The sequence below is a fragment of the Ovis canadensis genome, chromosome X (genome assembly GCF_042477335.2).
Source record: "Ovis canadensis isolate MfBH-ARS-UI-01 breed Bighorn chromosome X, ARS-UI_OviCan_v2, whole genome shotgun sequence".
In the NCBI taxonomy this organism is placed as follows: Eukaryota; Metazoa; Chordata; class Mammalia; order Artiodactyla; family Bovidae; genus Ovis; species Ovis canadensis.
Genome location: NC_091727.1, coordinates 78,682,793 through 78,704,769, shown reverse-complemented (window position 1 = coordinate 78,704,769; position 21,977 = coordinate 78,682,793). Strand labels below are relative to the sequence as shown.

Sequence of the window (21,977 nt, the reverse complement as noted above, 5' to 3'; positions counted from 1 at the left end):
TTTCCAATGGGTCAGCTCTTCGCATGAGGTGGCCAAAGTACTGGAGTTTCAGCTTTAGCATCATTCCTTCCAAAGAAATCCCAGGGTTGATCTCCTTCAGAATGGACTGGTTGGATCTCCTTGTAGTCCAAGGGACTCTCAAGAGTCTTCTCCAACACCACAGTTCAAAAGCATCAATTCTTCGGCGCTCAGCCTTCTTCACGGTCCAACTCTCACATCCATACATGACCACAGGAAAAACCATAGCCTTGACTAGACATGATATGCTTAGAAATGGAATGAGCAATATTAAGGGACTTCCAGATCTTAGCCCACTTTTCTGCAATGCTCCTAGAGTCTGGTTTCACAAGTGATAGGCACTATGTTTAATTATCTTCCTGTAACATTTAATGAAACTAAACTCACCAATAAACTTACTAAGAGCCATATAGTTTTAGCTATGAAATATGAGTATCTTATGTTCCTTAATTTTGTTAGTAAGTAGTCTTTGCCATCTATTGTGTGGTTACACAAAGCTGGTGATACCTTAGACTCATAGATCTTGACATTAGAAGGGGACGTCTTAAAGAATCACTTCATCCATAGTTTCTGTGTCCTATCACATTAATAATTATAAATTATTCAGGATGAACAAGGAAAAGAACATATTTGGTATTCTTTAGTGGAGATATTTTGAGTTAAGTATAATAAATGTCTGTTTGTCCTGAATTGGGGGGATGGGGCATTCTTTTTAACTGAATACTACAATTAGCTAACTTTTCTACACTGATTATAAATTAACAAATAAGATTTAATTAACTAGATAATTATAACTTTACAATTTTCTTTATGATTCCCATAGTGCTTCATGCTCTTGGGTAATTGTCATGTATGTCCATTGTTACCAATATATAAAATTTGAGTTTTTCTTCAAATTCAGGCTAAGAAAACATTGTAGTCAATAAATATATCAACAGTAATGTTTTCTGTTTTCAACCGAAGAAAATGTAATTATAACATTTCCAAGGAGGAGAGGCATAAAAATAATTATTAAGATAGCAAGGAATGTTGCTGTTCTGTTATCAAGTCATATATGACTTTTTGCAACCCCATAGACTACAGCACACCAGGCTTCCCTATCCATTACCATCTCCTGGCGTATGCCCAAGTTCATGTCCATTGAGTCAGTGATGCCATCTAGCCATCTAATCTCCTGTCCCCTCTTCTCCTTCTGCCTTCAGTCTTGGACGGCATCAAGGTCTTTTCCAATTAGTCATTTGTTCACATCAGGTGGCCAAAGTATGGGAGCTTCGCCTTCAGCATCAGTCCTTCCAAAGAGTATTCAGGGTTGATTTCCTTTAAAATTGACTGGTTTGATCTCCTTGCTGTCCATGAACTCTCAAGAGTCTTCTCCAGCACCACAGTTTGGAAGCATCATTTCACAGTTTGAAAGCAAGGAATAGGCTTTAGTTATTGAGATTAATAACTTTTTATAGCATATCATACTACCTGAAAACAGAATTAAAATTAGTTCAAGAACTACTCATTGAGCATCTGTTGTATACTATGCTCTGTATTAGGGAACATGAAAATTCAAGAGAATAGGGACTAAGTCTACTCAATCTTTGTATTCCCAGCTCCTAGCCTGATACCTAACATATATAATAAATGCTTGCTGTAAATGAGAGAATGTGTACTGAAAACAACTTACAGTCTCATAATCGTATTTTTCTTGTTGGTTGGCATTACTTTGGTAATCTAGTAGGACAGAGTGTTAGTGAGTGAGGATATCCAAGTTTTAATCTTGTATATACTATTTTTAATCAGCTTTATTGAGATTCACATACCATACAGTTTACCCATTTAAAGTGTAAAATCCACTGTTTTTTAATTTGTTGTTGAAACATCACCACAGTCAGTTTTAGAATATTTCCATCACCCTTTAGCCATTAACCTGTTCAGTTCAGTTCAGTGGCTCAGTTGTATCTGACTCTTTGCGACTTCATGAACCGCAGCATGCCAGGCCTCACTGTCCATCACCTACTGCCAGAGTCCACACAAATCCATGTCCATTGAGTCGGGGATGCCATCCAACCATCTCATCCTCCATCGTCCCCTTCTCCTCCCTCCTCAATCCTTCCCAGCATCAAGGTCTTTTCAAATGAGTCAGTTCTTCGCATTAGGTGGGCAAAGTATTGGAGTTTCAGCTTCAACATCAGTCCTTCCAATAAACACCCAGGACTGATCTCCTTTAGGATGGACTGGTTGGATCTCCTTGCAGTCCAAGGAATTCTCAAGAGTCTTCTCCAACACCACAGTTCAAAAGCATCAGTTCTTCTGTGCTCAGCTTTCTTTATAGTCCAAATCTCACATCCATACATAACTACTGGAAAAACAATAGCCGTGACTAGACGGACTTTGTTGGCAAAGTAATGTCTCTGCTTTTTAATATGCTGTCTAGATTGGTCATAAGTTTCCTTCCAAGGAGTAAGCATCTTTTAATTTCATGGCTGCAATCACCATCTGCAGTGATTTTGGAGCCTAGAAAAATAAAGTCAGCCACTGTTTCCACTGTTTCCCCATCTGTTTGCCATGAATTGATGGGAACAGATGCCATGATCTTAGTTTTCTGAATGTTGAGTTTTAAGCCAACTTTTTCACTCTCCTCTTTCACTTTCATCAAGAGGCTTTGTAGTTCCTCTTCACTTTCTGCCATAAGGGTAGTGTCATCTGCATATCTGAGGTTATTGATATTTCTTCCAGCAATCTTGATTCCAGCTTGTGCTTCCTCTAGCCCAGCATTTCTCATGATGTACTCTGCATATAAGTTAAGTAAGAAGGGTGACAATATACAGCCTTGACGTACTCCTTTTTCTATTTAGAACCAGTCTGTTGTTCCATGTCCAGTTCTAACTGTTGCTTCCTGACCTGCATATAAGTTTCTCAAGAGGCAGGTCAGGTGGTCTGATATTCCCATCTCTTTCAGAATTTAACACAGTTTATTGGGATGCACACAGTCAAAGGCTTTGACATAGTCCATAAAGCAAAAATAGATATTTTTTCTGGAACTCTCTTGCTTCTTCAGTGATCCACCGGATTTTGGCAATTTGATCTCTGGTTCTTCTGCCTTTTCCAAAACCAGCATGAACATTGGGAAGTTTACAGTTCACGTATTGTTGAAGCCTGGCTTGGAGAATTTTGAGCATTACTTTACTAGCATATGAGATGAGTACAATTGTGTGGTAGTTTGAGCATTCTTTGGCATTGCCTTTCTTTGGGATTGAAATGAAAACTGACCTTTTCCAGTCCTGTGGGCACTGCTGAGTTTTCCAAATTTGCTGGCATATTGAGTGCAGCACTTTCACAGCATCATCTTTTAGGATTTGAAATAGCTTTACTGGAATTCCATCACCTCCACTAGCTTTGTTCACAGTGATGCTTCCTCAGGCCCACTTGACTTCACATTCCAGGATGTCTGGCTCTAGGTGAGTGTGAGTGATCACACCATCGTGATTATCCAGGTCGTGAAGATCTTTTTTGTACAGTTCTTCTGTGTATTCTTTCCACCTCTTCTTAATATCTTCTGCTTCTGTTAGGTCCATACCATTTCTGTCCTTTATCAAGCCCATCTTTCCATGAAATGTTCCCTTGGAATCTCTAATTTTCTTGAAGAGATCTCTAGTCTTTCCCATTCTGTTGTTTTCCTCTATTTCTTTGAATTGATCGCTGAAGAAGGCTTTCTTATGTCTCCTTGCTATTCTTTGGAACTCTGAATTCAAATGGGTATATCTTTCTTTTCTCCTTTGCTTTTCACTTCTCTTCTTTTCACAACTATTTGTAATGCCTCCTAGACAGCCATTTTGCTTTTCTGCATTTCTTTTTCTTGGGGATGGTCTTGATTCCTCTCTCTTGTATAATGCCATTAACCTGTTCAGTTCAGTCACTCAGTTGTGTCCGACTCTCTGCAACCCCATGAATCGCAGCACGCCAGGCCTCCCTGTCCATCACCAACTCCCGGAGTTTACCCAAACTCATGTCCATCAAGTCGGTGATGCCATGCAGCCATCTCATCCTCTGTCATCCCCTTCTCCTTCCCTCAATCTCCCAGCATCACGATCTTTTCCAATGAGTCAACCTTTTGCATCAGGTGGCCAAAGTATTGGAGTTTCAGCTTCAACATCAGTCCTTCCAATAAACACCCAGGACTGATCTCCTTTAGGATGGACTGGTTCAATCTCCTTGCAGTCCAAGGGACTCTCAAGAGTCTTCTCCAACACCACAGTTCAAAAGCATCAATTCTTCAGCGCTCAGCTTTCCTCACTGTCCAACTCTCACTTCCATACGTGACCACTAGAAAAACCATAGCCTTGATTATATGGACCTTTGTTGGCAAAGTAATGTCTCTGCTTTTGAATATGCTATCTAGGTTGGTCATAACTTTCCTTCCAAGGAGTAAGCATCTTTTAATTTCATGGCTGCAATCACCATCTGCAGTGATTTTGAAGCTCCAAAAATAAAGTCTGACACTGTTTCCACTGTTTTGGGGGGCCATTAACCTGTACTTTCCCTCAGTTCCTCCCTAACTGAAGGTAACTGTAATCTACTTCATATTTTTTCTTTATTTGCTAAATGCCATATACTTATCTGATCTTAGTTCCCCAACTGGGAATTGAACCTGGGCCACAGCAGTGAAAGCACCAAGTCTTAACCACCGGACTTTCAGGGAATTTCCGTACTCCCTGTCTACAGATTTTTCTATTCTGGTCTTCTCATAATCCTATGTATAGTATTGACTTTATAATTGAAGTTGGTTTATCCATGTGAAACATAAGATAATCAGTTTATGTTAACTTCTTACTTCACTAGCATAATTTAAAGATGAATATGATCATAAGCACTTTGATACTGGTGATGAGAAATAAGAAAAGTCCAAGAAAATGTGATTGGAGTTAAATCTAAGTAACTTACTGATAATCAAAATAATTTTTAAATCCAACTTGTCTTAGGTTGAAAAGCCATCATTGCTTGAAATATCATATACATGTATTAGAGTATGTGTATGCAGATATATTTTTGTTGAAATACAAAGCTCTGATTTACTATAATGTATAGTTATGACTTTGTTAGTAATTGGCTACTTATTATAGTAATTGAGAGGTATACTGTACATTAGATATACATAAAATTTATGTTTACATTTAGAAAATGAAGAAATTGAAAAGCCAAGACTTCTATGGGGTCTTTACTTCAATATGAGAGATTCTTCAGATGTCAGCAGGAACTCTTATAATGATTTACCATCAAACGTTTATGTCTGCTCTGGCCCAGACTGTGCTTTAGGAAATGATAATGCAGTCAAACAGGTAAGGCTGTTGGTCTTTCTCAGTTTTAGATTAAGAAGTTGGTGTGGTAGGGAAAGTGAATTCTTTTTTCCTCTGAGAGGTGGACTAAAAGAGCATCTCTCTCATTTAATGCCATCTCTGTAATTTGCTCCTAAACATTTTCTCTCTGAACAACAAAGCTGCATTAAATATATTTTAAATGTAGTATTTAAAATTTTAAAATATTAAAATTTAAAATATTAATGTAGTATATTGTCCTGGTCTAGAATATAATGATGAAATATAAGAGATTGTTTATGAGTTCCATTGTGGGGATAAGGATAGAAGATCTTAGAAGTACATATCCAGAAAATGAATTTATAATGCCAATATTCTAAAGAGACATTGCTTCTAATTTAAATTGTGGTCTATGAGTGTATTTTGAAATGCATGAACTTTTTTCCTCTTTAAACTTGAGTCATTTCAAAAGGCGTGTAACTGGTAAGACACACAAGATGTATTTTTTAAATGGCATTTTTAAGGCACATTCTCATCATGGAAAAGAACATACAGTTTTTCACAGTGAACATGATTCCTTTAATGTTTTGACACAAGCTGGTATCCCAAAGCTACTATAATAACTGCTGAGAAGTATGTTAAATCAAGGTTGAATTTGTGACAGCACTCCTGAGCAGGGCTATAAAGGTACAAGGTAGGTGACACAAAATGCCAAAAATAAATTAAGACTCTACTAAGCTGAAAATTCATATGCATGTACAAATATACTTTTCTGCACTTTACCAAAAGAGAAGAGCAGAAAATACTGTTTTTGAGGCATAAGTCTAACCTTTTCAGCAGTATAGTTAGTACATCTATCTTTTGAATCAACAAATGGATAATTTAACATTTTTCTAAGACAACAGGTGGAAATTTCATTCCCACTAGTAGCAAGGATCTTATAGGAACAAATGGCTTCTTTGAGCCTTTAATCTAATTTTTCAGCATAGCAGCAAGGCCGTGACCCATACATTTACAGTTGTTTGCCAGATTCTTTGTTTTTAATCCTCAGAGTCTAATGGTAATCCAGGATAATCATATTTAGTCAATGATAAGAAACAGAAACAGGAAGTCACATCTCTCATCCATTTTTTGTTCTGTTAGTTTAATAGGAACCCAGAATAGTTCAGTATCTACATTTATGGCTTAAAATGGCCAGGTCGTTTTTGCTTTGATGTTCCAGTTTTTCCCAAGCAGAAATTACCAACAAGTTATCAGCCAGATAACTTTATTTATCAGTGAACTTTAATGTTTTTTAACCAAGATGAAAGGCCTTAAATAAGGACTTAGTATACAAGTGCTAATGTGATCTAAGCTGTAAGCTAGAAATTATAATTAAAGGATAATTTTATCATGAGTTAATTTGCTTCCCAAGAAGATAGACTTGAGTACAGTGTTACCACAGAAGAAAACAATAATGCTAGTTTGGGTGCTAATTATTATATGCTATTAATTTTAAGTAAGCTTATATTTGTTATATAGCTTTTAACCTCAAATAAGTTTTAGGAGAAATATTATAATGCCTACGTTAAAGGGCATCAATAATAACTTTTAAAAATAGCCAGTTTATTCAGATAAACTGTGTTCTAATTCTAGTATATTACACTGTGTTCATCCCAAATGCTAATTGATGACTCCTGTCTTCCAAATTGTCTATAAAACCCTCAGAATATCACCTAAGTTTTGCCCATGTAGGAACATAAGCACTTGGAGATTTCCATTTTCCTTTTTTTTAAGTAAAATGCTTCATTTTACTGTTTGTCAAGTTTGCATCTGCTGTTCTTATTTGTAAATGTATAGATGTTGAATAACATAGACCTGTCTCCCTTGTGTTCATTTGAAGCTATGATTTGAAGACATTAAAAATAAGAAGTAATCTGTGTTTGATACTCACAAGTTAAAGTTGTATGCAGGAGCATACCAAGACAGTCCCGATTATGTAATTCTTTCTGTGACTTGCTAGTTTTGTGGTCTGTGTTCTATTTTTTTTCTGAACCTCACATAGATACTTCTTTTCTTATATGAGGAATGTTTCATTAACCCACACATACTGATAAATAGACTGGTCTGTAGTCCCTACTAGTCTGTACTCCCAAGGCAGTGATAGCTCACTCCTCTTTCAGGTGTCCCCATTGCCTTTGAGCTGCCACTGCCTTGAGAACAAGAATAGTTAAATAGTGCTGTACTCTGTATTATATTTCAGGTATGAAATGGGTTAAATTGGCTGATGCTGGACTGGTAGTATAACCACCATTAGAATTTTGTTTATATGGAGAGATCAGCAAATTGCTTATGACTTTTGGTACATAATTTGTAAGTTGAAGATGAACTTTCTTGGTTGTAAGAGCTGTCAGGTTGCTCACATAGTGCAGTAGCATTTACTTTCTCAAGCTATTGAGGGAGAGGGCAAATTTAGGTGTCTTATTTCCTGAAGCTTCCATTTACTGTGCATTTTCTATATGCCAAGCACTGTCTTAAGCATCTTATATATATATTATCTTATTTAGTCCTCAAACAACCCTATGAGGTAAGTATCTGTTGCATCCCCATTTTACAGATGAGGAAATTAAAGCCCAAAGAGGCTAAATAACTTGACCAAAGATCACATAGCTGGTAAATTTTGACCGAAGATTTAACCTCAGGTCTGTTGGACCGCACTGCTAGTACACACGTGTAGTGTACAGTACTTTCATCTTGTTAATGTAGATGCATGCTAAATACATTAAACTGCTAGATTGACAAAATATTTCTGTTTTTAGACTTCCTTGTAGCTTAAATGGTAAAGAATCTGCCTACAATACAGGAGACCAAGGTTTGATCACTGGGTCGGGAAGATATTCTGGAGAAGGGAATGGCAATCCACTCCAGTATTCTTACCTGGAAAATCCCATAGGCATAGAAGCCTGGTGAGCTACAGTCCATGGGGTCACAAAGAGTTGGACATGACTTAGAGACTGACAGACACAATATTAAGTAAACATTCAGTTCAGTTCAGTTCAGTCACTCAGTCGTGTCTGACTCTTTGCAACCCCATGAATCCCAGCATGCCAGGCCTCCCTGTCCATCACCAACTCCCGGAGGTCACTCAGACTCACATCCATCAAGTCCGTGATGGCATCCAGCCTTCTCATCCTCTGTTGTCCCCTTTTCCTCCTGCCCACAATCCCTCCCAGCGTCAGAGTTTTATCCAATAAGTCAGCTCTTCGCATGAGGTGGCCAAAGTACTGGAGTTTCAGCTTTAACATCATTCCTTCCGAAGAAATCCCAGGGCTGATCTCCTTCAGAATGGACTGGTTGGATCTCCTTGCAATCCAAGGGACTCTCAAGAATCTTCTCCAACACCACAGTTGAAAAGCGTCAATTCTTCAGCGCTCAGCCTTCTTCACAGTCCAAATCTCAACATCCATACATGACTACTGGAAAAACCATAGCCTTGACTAGATGGACCTTAGTCGGCAAAGTAATATCTCTGCTTTTAAATATGCTATCTAGGTTGGTCATAAATTTTCTTCCAAGGAGTAAGTGCCTTTTAATTTCGTGGCTACAATCACCATCTGCAGTGATTTTGGAACCCAAAAAAATAAAGTCTGACACTGTTTCCACTGTTTCCCCATCTATTTCCCATGAAGTGATGGGACTGGATGCCATGATCTTCGTTTTCTGAATGTTGAGCTTTAAGCCAACTTTTGCACTCTCCTCTTTCACTTTCATCAAGAGGCTTTTTAGCTCCTCTTCACTTTCTGCCATAAGGGTGGTGTCATCTGCATATCTGAGGTTATTATTTCTCCCGGCAATCTTGATTCCAGCTTGTGTTTCTTCCAGTCCAGCATTTCTCATGATGTACTCTGCATAGAAGTTAAATAAGCAGGGTGACAATATACAGCCTTGACACACTCCTTTTCCTATTTGGAACTGGTCTGTTATTCCATGCCCAGTTCTAACTGTTGCTTCCTGACTTGCATACAGATTTCTCAAGAGGCAGGTCAGGTGGTCTGCTATTCCCATCTCTCTCAGAATTTTCCACAGTTTATTGTGATGCACAGTCAAAGACATTAGCATAGTCAATACAGCAGAAATAGATGTTTTTCTGGAACTCTCTTGCTTATTCCATGATCCAGCGGATGTTGGCAATTTGATCTTTGGCTCCTCTGCCTTTTCTAAAACCAGCTTGAACATCTGGAAGTTCACGGTTCACATATTTTTGAAGCCTGGCTTGGAGAATTTTGAGCATTACTTTACTAGCGTGCGAGATGAGTGCAATTGTGTAGTAGTTTGAGCATTCTTTGGCATTGCCTTTCTGTGGGATTGGAATGAAAACTCACCTTTTCCAGTCCTGTGGCCACTGCTGAGTTTTCCCAATTTGCTGGCATATTCAATGCAGCACTTTCACAGCATCACCTTTCAGGATTTGAAATAGCTCCACTGCAATTCCATCACCTCCACTAGCTTTGTTCATAGTGATGCTTTCTATGGCCCACTTGACTTCTCATTCCAGGATGTCTGGCTCTAGGTGAGTGATCACACCATCGTGATTATCCGGGTCGTGAAGATCTTTTTTGTACAGTTCTTCCGTGTATTCTTGCCACCTCTTCTTAGTATCTTTTGCTTCTGTTAGATCCATACCATTTCTGTCCTTTATCGAGCCCATCTTTGCATGAAATGTTCCCTTGGTATCTCTAATTTTCTTGAAGAGATCTCTAGTCTTTCCCACTCTGTTCTTTTCCTCTATTTCTTTGCATTGATCGCTGAAGAAGGCTTTCTTATCTCTTCTTTCTATTATTTGGAACTCTGTTTTCAGATGCTTATATCTTTCCTTTTCTCCTTTGCTTTTCGCTTCTCTTCTTTTCACAGCTATTTGTAAGGCCTCCCCAGACAGCCATTTTGCTTTTTTGCATTTCTTTTCCATGGGGATGGTCTTGATCCCTGTCTCCTGTACAATATCATGAACCTCATTCCATAGTTCCTCAGGCACTCTATCTATCAGATCGAGGCCCTTAAATCTATTTCTCACTTCCACTGTATAATCATAAGGGATTTGACTTAGGTCATACCTAAATGCTCTAGTGGTTTTCCCTACTTTCTTCAATTTAAGTCTGAATTTGGCAATAAGGAGTTCATGATCTGAGCCACAGTCAGCTCCTGCTCTTGTTTTTGTTGACTGTATAGAGCTTCTCCATCTTTGGCTGCAAAGAATATAATCAATCTGATTTCGGTGTTGTCCATCTGGTGATGTCCATGTGTAGAGTCTTCTCTTGTGTTGTTGGAAGAGGGTGTTTGCTATGACCAGTGCATTTTCTATTAGTCTTTGCCCTGCTTCATTCTGCATTCCAAGGGCAAATTTGCCTGTTATTCCAGGTGTTTCTTGACTTCCTACTTTTGCATTCCAGTCCCCTATAATGAAAAGGGATTCTTTTTTGGGTGTAGTTCTACAAGGTCTTGTAGGTCTTCATAGAACCGTTCAACTTCAGCTTCTTCAGCATTACTGGTTGGGGCATAGACTTGGATTACAGTGATATTGAATGGTTTACCTTGGAGATGAACAGAGATCATTTTGTCGTTTTTGAGATTGCATCCAAGTACTGCATTTTGGACTCTTTTGCTGACCATGATGGCTACTCCATTTCTTCTGAGGGATTCCTGCCCACAGTAGTAGATATATTGGTCATCTGAGTTAAATTCACCCATTCCAGTCCATTTTAGTTTGCTGATTCCTAGAATGTCAATGTTCACTCTTACCATCTCTTGTTTGACCACTTCCAATTTGCCTTGATTCATGGGCCTGACATTCCAGGGTCCTGTGCAATATTGCTCTTTACAGCATCGGACTTGTTTCTATCACCTCAGCTTTTTTTCTCTGTACTTCCCAGTATAAGGAAACTTAGTCACAATATAATTAACCCTTTTAAATTGTTTTAACTACATGAAAGCCTTTACCCTTTAAGCTTACTTCTGGTTTTAACAGGACGAAGATTAAAAGTTGACAAGTGCTCTGAACCAACCTCTTTGTATAACTCTCAGAACTGTGGCTTAGTTGGCAAATGAAATGAAACACACCAAGAAGCTTCCAGAAAGACCTTCCAGAAAGTGATGGTGCTAAAATGTTCCAGAAGTTGGAAAGAGAGGAGAGACTTGGGAAAGGCCAGAGTCTGGTTTTGGGAAATTAGCAACAGCAGGGGCCAGTGGCAAATGGGCTAAAGGGGGATTTCCACATCAGGTAGAGTACAAATAAGGGCAGGACAGCAAAACCTGCAGTTGGTTGGCAGTCTTAGGACACACGTTGTTCATGACAGGAATATACAGAAACAGATTGAGAGGGATCCAGCCACGGATATTGGGGTTCAGAGGAATCTATCCTGTAGAGAGGTGGCAAAAGAGAGACAAGGTGTAAGATACAGAGGAACTGGAGTAGAAGTAAAAGAGTAATAATAATTATAGTATTTATATTCAATATTTGCACAATATACAGTTTCTAAAATTCTTCCATTTATATATATCCTTGGACTGCAAGGAGATCCAACCAGTCCATTCTGAAGGAGATCAACCCTGGGATTTCTTTGGAAGGAATGATGCTAAAGCTGAAACTCCAGTACTTTGGCCACCTCATGTGAAGAGTTGACTCACTGGAAAAGACTCTGATGCTGGGAGGGATTGGGGGCAGGAGGAGAAGGGGACGACTGAGGGTGGGATGGCTGGATGGCATCACGGACTCAATGTATGTGAGTCTGAGTGAACTCCTGGAGTTGGTGATGGACAGGGAGGCCTGGCGTGCTGGGATTCATGGGGTTGCAAAGAGTCGAACACGACTGAGTGACTGAACTGAACTAAACTTACATGTATAGCTACATGTGTGTGTGTGTGTGTGTGTGTGTAAACTATTGTAGAGATGTTGGATATAAATATTACAACATACATTACATATATGTACATACATATGCATATGTCATATATATATATAGAGAGAGAGAGAGAGATTCTATTCCATGCCTGGCACTAAGGATTCAGAGTTAATTAAAACCTAGTCATCATTCCTGGGTGAATCATTGTCTAGTAAAGGAGAAAATACTTTGGCCACCTCATGTGAAGAGTTGACTCACTGGAAAAGACTCTGATGCTGGGAGGGATTGGGGGCAGGAGGAGAAAGGGATGACAGAGGATGAGATGGCTGGATGGCATCACCGACTCAATGGACATGAGTTTGGGTTAACTCTGGGAGCTGGTGACGGACAGGGAAGTCTGGTACGCTGCAATTCATGGGGTCACAAAGAGTCGGACACGACGGAGCAGCTGAACTGAACTGAACTGAAAGAAGAAAAACATAGAAGCAAATGACATTGCAGTGTGGTATATGCAGTGTGGTATATGCAAAAAATATATTTGGACTTCTCTGATGGTCCAGTGGTTAAGACTCGATTTCCAGTGCAGGGAGTGCAGGTTCAATCCCTGGTTCGAGAACCATCCTACATGCTGTATGGTGAGGCCATAAACAAATAAAAGAATAGATTTAAAAAACAAGAAGAATGATATTGAAAGTATAAAGGTAATATAGAGGAGCCACAAGTTCTATCTGGGAGTCAGAGAACCTTACACAGAAAGATATAAAAGATGAGTAGCAATTCTTCATCCAAATCGAAGACAATCAAATTGAAACATTCCATACATTATAGCATTTGCACAAGCCTAGGCTGTAAACATCATAGTTGAAGAAGTCAGTCAGTTCAGTCACTCGGTTGTGTCTTACTCTTTCTGACCCCATGGACTGCAACACACCAGGGCTCCCTATCCATCACCAACTCCCAGAGTTTATTCAAACTCATGTCCATTGAGTCGGTGATGCCATCCAGCCATCTCATCCTCTGTCATCCCCTTCTCCTCCTCCTTCAATCTTTCCCAGCATCAGGGTCTTTTCCAGTGAGTCCATTCTTTGTATCAGGTGACCAAAGTATTTGAGCTTCTTCAGCATCAGTCCTACAAGTGAATATTCAAGACTGCTTTCCTCTAGGATGGACTGGTTGGATATCCTTGCAGTCCAAGGGACCCTCAAGAATCTTTTCCAACACCACAATTCAAAAGCATCAATTCTTTGGCACTCAGCTTTCTTTATAGTCCCAATTCTCACATCCATACATGACTACTGGAAAAACCATAGCTTTGACTAGATGGACTGTTGTTGACAAAGTAGTTTCTCTGCTTTTTAATATGATGTCTGGGTTGGTCATACCTTTTCTTCCAAGAAGTAAGCATCTTTTAATTTCATGGCTGTAGTCACTATCTGCAGTGATTTTGGAGCCCAAAAAGTGAAGTTTGTCACTCTTTCTACTGTTCCCCATCTATTTGCCATGAATTGATGGGACCAGATGCCATGATCTTAGTTTTCTGAATATTGAGTTTTAAGCCAACTTTTTCACCCTCTTCTTTCACTTTCATCAAGAAACTCTAGTTCTTCTTCACTTTCTGCCATAAGGGTGGTGTCATCTGCATAGGTGAGGTTATTGATATTTCTCCCAATAATCTTGATTCCAGATTGTACTTCCTCTAGCCCAGTGTTTCTCATGATGTACTCTGCATATAAGTTAAATAAGCAGGGTGACAATATACAGCCTTGATGTACTCCTTTTCCTATTTGGAACCAGTCTGTTGTTCCATGTCCGGTTCTAACTGTTGCTTCCTGACCTGCATAGAGATTTCTCAAGAGGCAGGTCAGGTGGTCTGGTATTTCGATCCCTTGAAGAATTTTCCACAGTTTATTGTGATCCACAAAGTCAAAGACTTGGGCATAGTCAATAAAGCAGAAATAGATGTTTTTCTGGAACTCTTACTTTTTCCATGATCCAATGGATGTTGGCAATTTGATCTCTGGTTCCTCTGCCTTTTCTAAATCCAACTTGAATATCTGGAACCTAATGGTTCACGTACTGTTGATGCCTCCAACAAACAGATAATAGTGTATAGCAAAAAGTCTGAGAGGAAGAGATGAGGTGAACCAGAAGATAACAGAGAAGATAGGCCTGAAGAGTTTTGTTCGCCATAATCATCTTGGATTTTTATCCTATTCAGTTCAGTTCAGTTCAGTCACTCAGTCGTGTCTGACTCTTTGCGACCCCATGAATCACAGCAGGCCAGGCCTCCCTGTCCGTCACCAACTCCCAGAGTTTACTCAGACTCATGTCCATCGAGTCAGTGATGCCGTCCAGCAATCTCATCCTCTGTCATCCCCTTCTGCTCCTGCCCACAATCCCTCCCAGCATCAGGGTCTTTTCTACTGATTCAACTCTTCACTTGAGGTGGCCAAAGTATTAGAGTTTCAGCTTTAGCATCAGTCCTTCCAATGAACACCCAGGACTGATCTCCTTTAGGATGGACTGGTTGGATCTCCTTGCAGGCCAAGGGACTCTCAAGAATCTTCTCCAATACCACAGTTCAAAAGCATCAATTCTTCGGCGCTCAGCTTTCTTCACAGTCCAACTCTCACATCCATACATAACCACTGGAAAAATCATAGCCTTGACTAGACGGACCTTTGTTGGCAAAGTAATCTCTCTGCTTTTAAACATGCTATCTAGGTTGGTCATAACTTTCCTTCCAAGGATGAAGCGTCTTCTAATTTCATGGCTGCAGTCACCATCTGCAGTACTTTAGAAGCCCCAAAAAATAAAGTCTGACACTGTTTTCACTGTTTCCCCATTATTTCGCGTGAAGTGATGGGACCAGATGCCATGGTCTTAGTTTTCTGAATGTTGACCTTTAAGCCAACTTTTTCACTCTCTTCTTTCACTTTCAACAAGAGGCTTTTTAGTTCCTCTTCACTTTCTGCCATAAGGGTGGTGTCATCTGCATATCTGAGGTTATTGATATTTCTCCCGGCAGTCTTGCTTCCAGCTTGTGCTTCTTACAGCCCAGTGTTTGTCATGATGTACTCTGCATAGAAGTTAAATAAGAAGGGTGATAGTATATAGCCTTGACATACTCCTTTTCCTATTTGGAACCAGTCTGTTGTTCCATGTGCAGTTCTAACTGTTGCTTCCTGACCTGCATATAGGTTTCTCAAGAGGCAGGTCAGGTTGTCTGGTATTCTCATCTCTTTCAGAATTTTCCACAGTTTATTGGGATCCATACAGTCAAAGGCTTAGGCATAGCCAATAAAGCAGAAATAGATGTTTTTCTGGAACTCTCTTGCTTTTTTGATGATCCAGCAGATGTTGGCAATTTGATCTCTGGTTCCTCTGCCTTTTCTAAAACCAGCTTGAACATCTGGAAGTTCACGGTGCACGTGTTCCTGAAGCCTGGCTTGGAGAATTTTGAGCATGACTTTACTAGCATGTGAGATGAGTGCAATTGTGCAGTAGTTTGAGCATTCTTTGCCATTGCCTTTCTTTGGGATTGGAGTGAAAACTGACCTTTTCCAGTCCTGTGGCCACTGCTGAGTTTTCCAAATTTGCTGGCATATTGAGTGTAGCACTTTCACAGCATCATCTTTCAGGATTTGAAATAGCTCCACTGGAATTCCACCACCTCCACTAGCTTTGTTCACAGTGATGCTTTCTAAGGCCCACTTGACTTCTCATTCCAGGATGTCTGGCTCTAGGTGAGTGATCACACCATTGTGATTGTCTGGTCGTTTTGTACAGTTCTTCTGTGTATTCCTGCCACCTCTTCTTAATGTCTTTTGCTTCTGTTAGGTCTGTACCATTTCTGTCCTTTATCAAGCCCATCTTTCCATAAAATGTTCCCTTGGTATCTCTAATTTTCTTGACGAGATCTCTCATCTTTCCCATTCTGTTGTTTCCCTCTATTTCTTTGCATTGATCACTGAAGAAGGCTTTCTTATGTCTCCTTGCTATTCTCTGGAACTCTGCATTCAGATGCTTATATCTTTCCTTTTCTCCTTTGCTTTTCGCTTCTCTTCTTTTCACAGCTATTTTAAGGCATCCTCAGACAGCCATTTTGCTTTTTTGCATTTCTTTTCCATGGGAATGGTCTTGATCCCTGTCTCCTGTACAATATCACGAACCTCCGTCCATAGTTAATCAGGCACTCTATCTGATCTAGCCCCTTAAATCTATTTCTCCCTTCCACTGTGTAATCATAAGGGATTTGATTTAGGTCTAGAAGAGTTTTAAGCCAGAACACGATTGCTTAGCAGGTAAAGAATCTGTCTGCAATGCAGGAGACAAAGGAGACATGAGTTCCATCCCTGAGTTTGGAAGATCCCCTGGAGGAGGGCATGGTAACCCTTTCCAGTGTTCTTGTCTGGAAGTTCCCGTGTCAGAGAAGCCTGGCGGGTCACAGTCCATGGGGTTGCAAAGAGTCAGAGACTACTGAGTAACAAAGCACAAGGCATAAACAGAATTTCATTTTCCATTGACCCCTCTGAGGGCAGCATAAAAAATGATTACACAGGAAAATCCTAGAGGCAAATTGACTAGTCCAGTTCTGAGATGTTGCAGTTGTTCCAGGGAAAGATGGTGCATGTCTGAGCTGTGTCTAGGCATCTGTGTCTCTAAGAACATATGGAGTCAAGAACTAAGAGATAAAATCAATAGGATGTGGTGATTCCATCCAGAGAGTGAAGGGGAAGAAGAACTTTTTCAGGTAGACTAGGTAGAGATAAAACACAAAATGACCATTAGAGTAACTAAAGTGTGAGGTAGAGGCCCTGTCTGACCCCAGTCCTCCTGTTTCTAGAGACTAAATGTCTCCTTCAAAGATGTATATAGTGTGATCCCTGGGTGGAAGCAAGCAAAGCAGGCATTTCAAATATTTAATTTGAAAATAACCATAGTTAAATGGTAGGTCCAAAAATATGCCCTTGAATTTTACTTATGAAGGAAAGAAACTGTTCTATTTACTGGATGCAGGAGTATGCAATTATAGATGGCCATCTAGCAAATGGTTTTGATTTTGCAACCCATATAATGTATTTTGCAGCTGCTTGACTCCATCATTGCAATGCAAAAGCAGCTATAGATAGATAAATGAGAGTGACTGTTCCAATAAAGCTTTATTTATGAAAACAGACAACAGGCTGGATCTGGCCTGTGGGCCGTAGTTGTCAACTCCTGGCCTGGCCTAATGGATGACCTTGTGTGTACATTAGGACAGAGGGTTGAAGTGGTACAGACAGACATTGTAAACTTTGAAGCAAAACAAGCATATGTCTTAAAACCCTTTAATGACTTTCTTTTACCAGTAGGGTAGCATGCAAGCTACCTAACTTGGCAGGGACCCCTATCTAACAAAGAAGTATATTCATCTAAATAAAACTAGGAATATGTTTAGAATAGAATAGCAATGCTACTTGCCATATTTACTTTCTTGTATGTGTGTATGTGTTTGTTGTTTTTAATTAAGATCACATTTACTTTCTTATTCTCTTACCCTGCCAGACTAAGCTCAGCTTAAATCTTGACATTTCAATTTCTATTATTATTAATAACAGTGGTAACAGTTTACAATATAAAGAAGTTTACTCTCTTCTGTGCTGTAGACAAAGAGAGCAAGGCTCAGATGCTAATTAAACATTCCCTAGATCACATCACTACTGCATTTGGCTTGGTTTTCTATTCAGAGTCCATAGTCTTGGATTATGTAATACTTCTCAAAGCAGAGGGAAGAAAACTAGAAAAGCAAATAGTTGAACAGTGAACAATGTTCTTGATTTGAACAGTTGTTAAAATTGGTATATGCTAAATTCGACTACAGATATCACAGATAAGCTCTATTAAGAAATTATATAAAGAATATTAAAAGAAATTTTATTTCTGTTGACACGTAGAATAAATGACCTTAAAGTCTTGACTAGGCACCTGATCAAGTACTGATATACTTGAAGGGTGGGTCTGAATGAATGTATTTGAGTTCTGAAAGCAGATTTTAGAAGGTTATATATGCTGTATAAAGTTCTGTAACGTAATGATTATAAGGATGATACTTCATTTTTTAAATTGTTCCAAAAAGGTTCATATATTTTATGTTAGTGTTCAAAAACTATTGTGCCCTTTCTTCCCTGGCCAGGCTGAAGCACTTTTCCAACAAATCTGCCCCAACGAAGACTTCTGTCCTCCCCCACCGAATCCTGAAGACATTATCCTTGATGGAGACAATTTACAACCAGAGGCTTCAGAATCCAGTGCCTTACCAGAGGCCAACTCAGAGACTCCCAAAGAAAGCTCAAATCTGAAAAACCCAGAGGAGCCCTCTAAGTAATGAGTATATGCCAAACTGGATACCACACTGTGGAAAATCCTCCTAGCCTGAGAGTCTTCTTGATGGAAGAACTGTTTGAAAAATGTTACAAGACAGCAGCCAGTTAACATGCAGAATTACCAAGAAAAACAATAAAAGATATCCAAAAGGGGATTTTCCTTAAAGAGGACATTCTAAGACCACAAAACACTTTGTAAAGCACATTGACTTGCCTGCTTTAAGATACCAAACCTGTGGAATTAGCAGATAAAAATTATAAAGTGGATTGATTCCCAGAAATATAGCTATGTTTATGAAAGTGATCCTATGCCTTGTTAGTAATTCTGTGGTATTAGGACAGCTTTTGCCTGCCACTTTGCTTGAAAGCCACATATTTTTTGAATTGGCTCAAAAATTTCCTTTGATTATTTGAGTTATATTTTCTTTATGGGTGTGAGCATTGTGACACAAATGATGAAAGTATATGAGTTTATGTAGCTGAAAAAAATTAAAGTATTGTAATCCAGGCAGGAGCCTATCTTTGAAATAGAGGTTTGTTTTGTTCTTTATCTTGAAGAGAATTGAAGATACTATATTAAAGTAGACACTTTTACAAGCAAGGCATGAGTCCCTTACTGTTGTTTTTTTTTTTAATGTTAATAGTATTTGTATTTGAGTCCTGAACATTCTACGAAAGCTCAGTACTGGAAAATGAAAGGAAAGATTTGAATAGGCTTCTTTGGTGTTTGGAAATTCTTTCTAGTTGAGTACCTGGAGCACTAACCTGATTGTCTATGGACCTAATTTTGTCCTAGCTATACTGATATTAGGCAAATATGATGATGATATTTGCAAATTGCCTAATATGATATTAGGGAAAATGTTTACTTTCTGCACCTCAGTTTCTCTACATGTCTACTGTATAAGAATTATTTTGAAGATATATGAAGTGTTATCCTTAGAATGATTTTTCTGGAATAAAAGTTCTTTCAGAATTTTCTCATTGACTTGGGGGTGAATATCAGATCTCGTGCAGCAAATAGTTGCTTGCTGTCACTTCCCCCAATACAATAAATCATAGTGTTTTTATTGCATTAAGCTTTTAAAATAAAAATCTATTTCTTAAATTAGTATTTAATAGTCTTATAGAAGAGTAAACATAGTAACATATAGAATTGTGGTTTTAAATCTTTATAAGGAAAACATTCTATAAACTCTTCATATTCCTTTTCTAGTAATTAGACCTGAAACCACCAATGACTCTAAACAGAATATGACAATTGATAAACCCTAATATGCACTTAACATAAAAATATAAGGGCTGTGAATAGACAGCAAATCTAGGTACAGTGAGTGCCTGTATTAAAATCTTTCCAAATGCTGAGCTCTGATGGTTTATCTTCTTTGAGCAATAGTTTGGACTTAACAACTTATTTGAATAAATAAATTCATTGAAAGTGTATTGTCATGCTGTCTGGCCGGTATTGCTGATCATAGAGCCATGGCTACAGTAGAAAGCACATAGTTCTTACATTCTTCAGCTGTAGCAGGGCTTTGACCTCTCCAGATTTCAGCCAGCTCTTTACGGTCACAGACTCATGAGAAATGGAAAGAATGTAGCTCTTGCCTCACCTTTTAACCCCCCAGCAGGGTTTAAATTCAGCAGATATAGCTGAATCCAGAGGAAAACCTTCCAAGCCTCTCAGGCTACTCCTAACCCCTCTCCCCATTGCACAGCCTTTCCCCTATCTCTTTAATCCCCTCTATCCCTCTCTTCCCTTTTTATAATGTTATACAAATCAGGGACAATAGAATTACATTATAACCTACTTTGTTATGTGGATTCAGATCTGTCTTAAATTATATTTCCTGAAACCCAACTATGGTATGCACTGAATGCAAAATAGACACCTATAAGCACTGGGTATTGGTCCTGCCCTGCAGTACCAGCAATATAAAAGGTTCCACTATATGAGAGCATTGAGTTTGGATACAAATGCAGTAAGCTGCACCAATTAAAATATTGTACTTTGTTATAGTCTTAGAGTTAAGGCTTCTTGATACATCATGCACACTTATGTAAACAGCCAATCAGGGTAGACCCAGAATAACTAGAAAAATTCTGATAGCTTTACTACAGTTCTCTGAACAATGAAGGAGATATTCTGTGGTCTCATGGCCCAATCTATACTGTACCCTATTTCATCCATTAGCCAGTATCAGAATTTCTCTTCTGGATTATTTATTAATACTGTTGAAATGTTTAAAAGCTCCTGAATATCATTAGTGATGATTAAGATAATACACAGCTGTTTAAAACTTTGTGTTAGAAAACTTTAGATACTTCCTCTTGCCTCAGAATGTAATAGAAATTATTCTAAGAACATTCTTTTCAGCTGTCTTACTGCAAATACTTATTTTCAGAGCTTTAAAGAAAAGTCTTTCGGTTTTATTGTAAAACCGTAAGCATGAAGTCATATGAATAAAATTTAGATGTTTGTACATGATGCAGAAATTTCATTAGCTAATTTTAAATTTTGAAAATTGCTGTTATCAAAGAATTGTTATTCCTGTGTTTAAAATGTGTTATGCATGCTTCTTCTTAGCCAAAGTGATAATACCATTCAGTTTAGTCAGCAATATGAAAACAGATTACTAACCCTATGTTGCTACTGTATTTTTGTCTAGTTGGTATGCCTGCCCAGAAAAACATACATATATATATATATAATAAACATATATTTTTCTACAGGAAAACTGAGTTATAATTTTCCCATCTACTATTATACTTAGCTGCTTATAGAAAAATGGTCATGTTAATGATTAACTTCTGGAATAGTAATTTCTGAGATTGGCAGCCCTCTGCCCAAAATAATGGGCATGCTAATGATTAACTTCTGTCACAGCTATAGTTCTGGAGAAAGCAAAGTATGTCTAAAGTCCTAAAAACCTCAAAAAAAAATTTTTTGTTGAAATTTTATCACTATATAGTAATGATCCTTTAAAGCAATTTTCTTACAGATAAGTATTTACTGCCATTAGGATAATTTCTCTCAACTCTTGACTGATTTTCTTAAGTGCATTTCAGAAAGCATGAATATATGGTTATTCATAATTTGCACACTGTAACAGTAAGTTTTCAGAGGAAATAAAGTCTGTTTTAATGCCTTTCAGGTGTGGTATCCTATTTTTTAATATTAAAATTGTGTATATATGCCAAGAAATGAAAGATTGTCTTGAAATTGATTTATTTGTTGATATTGGTCTATTATTTAACCTCTCAGTTAATTTTCCAGCTATATTTTCCAGCTTTATTTCTAGGCGTCTGCCGACTGTGTCAGGCTTTTGAAAAAGGCAATCAAATGATACATGGGTATGATTTGCTTAGCAAACTGTTCTAGATGCCAACATCAAGCTTCATTCTGTTTGAAATCAGTG

General features: G+C 38.5%; 1 protein-coding gene across 1 annotated transcript in view; it reads left to right on the top strand.

Annotated features, from left to right (window-relative positions):
* Positions 1 to 21,707, top strand: part of CHM (CHM Rab escort protein) — a 245,947-nt gene extending 224,240 nt beyond the window's left edge. The window contains exons 14-15 of the mRNA XM_070290384.1: positions 5,182 to 5,342; positions 18,369 to 21,707. Coding sequence (XP_070146485.1) covers positions 5,182 to 5,342; positions 18,369 to 18,560 — 353 coding nt within the window. The 3' untranslated portion in view covers positions 18,561 to 21,707. The remainder of the gene's footprint in view (positions 1 to 5,181; positions 5,343 to 18,368) is intronic.
* Positions 21,708 to 21,977: the final 270 nt, after the last annotated feature.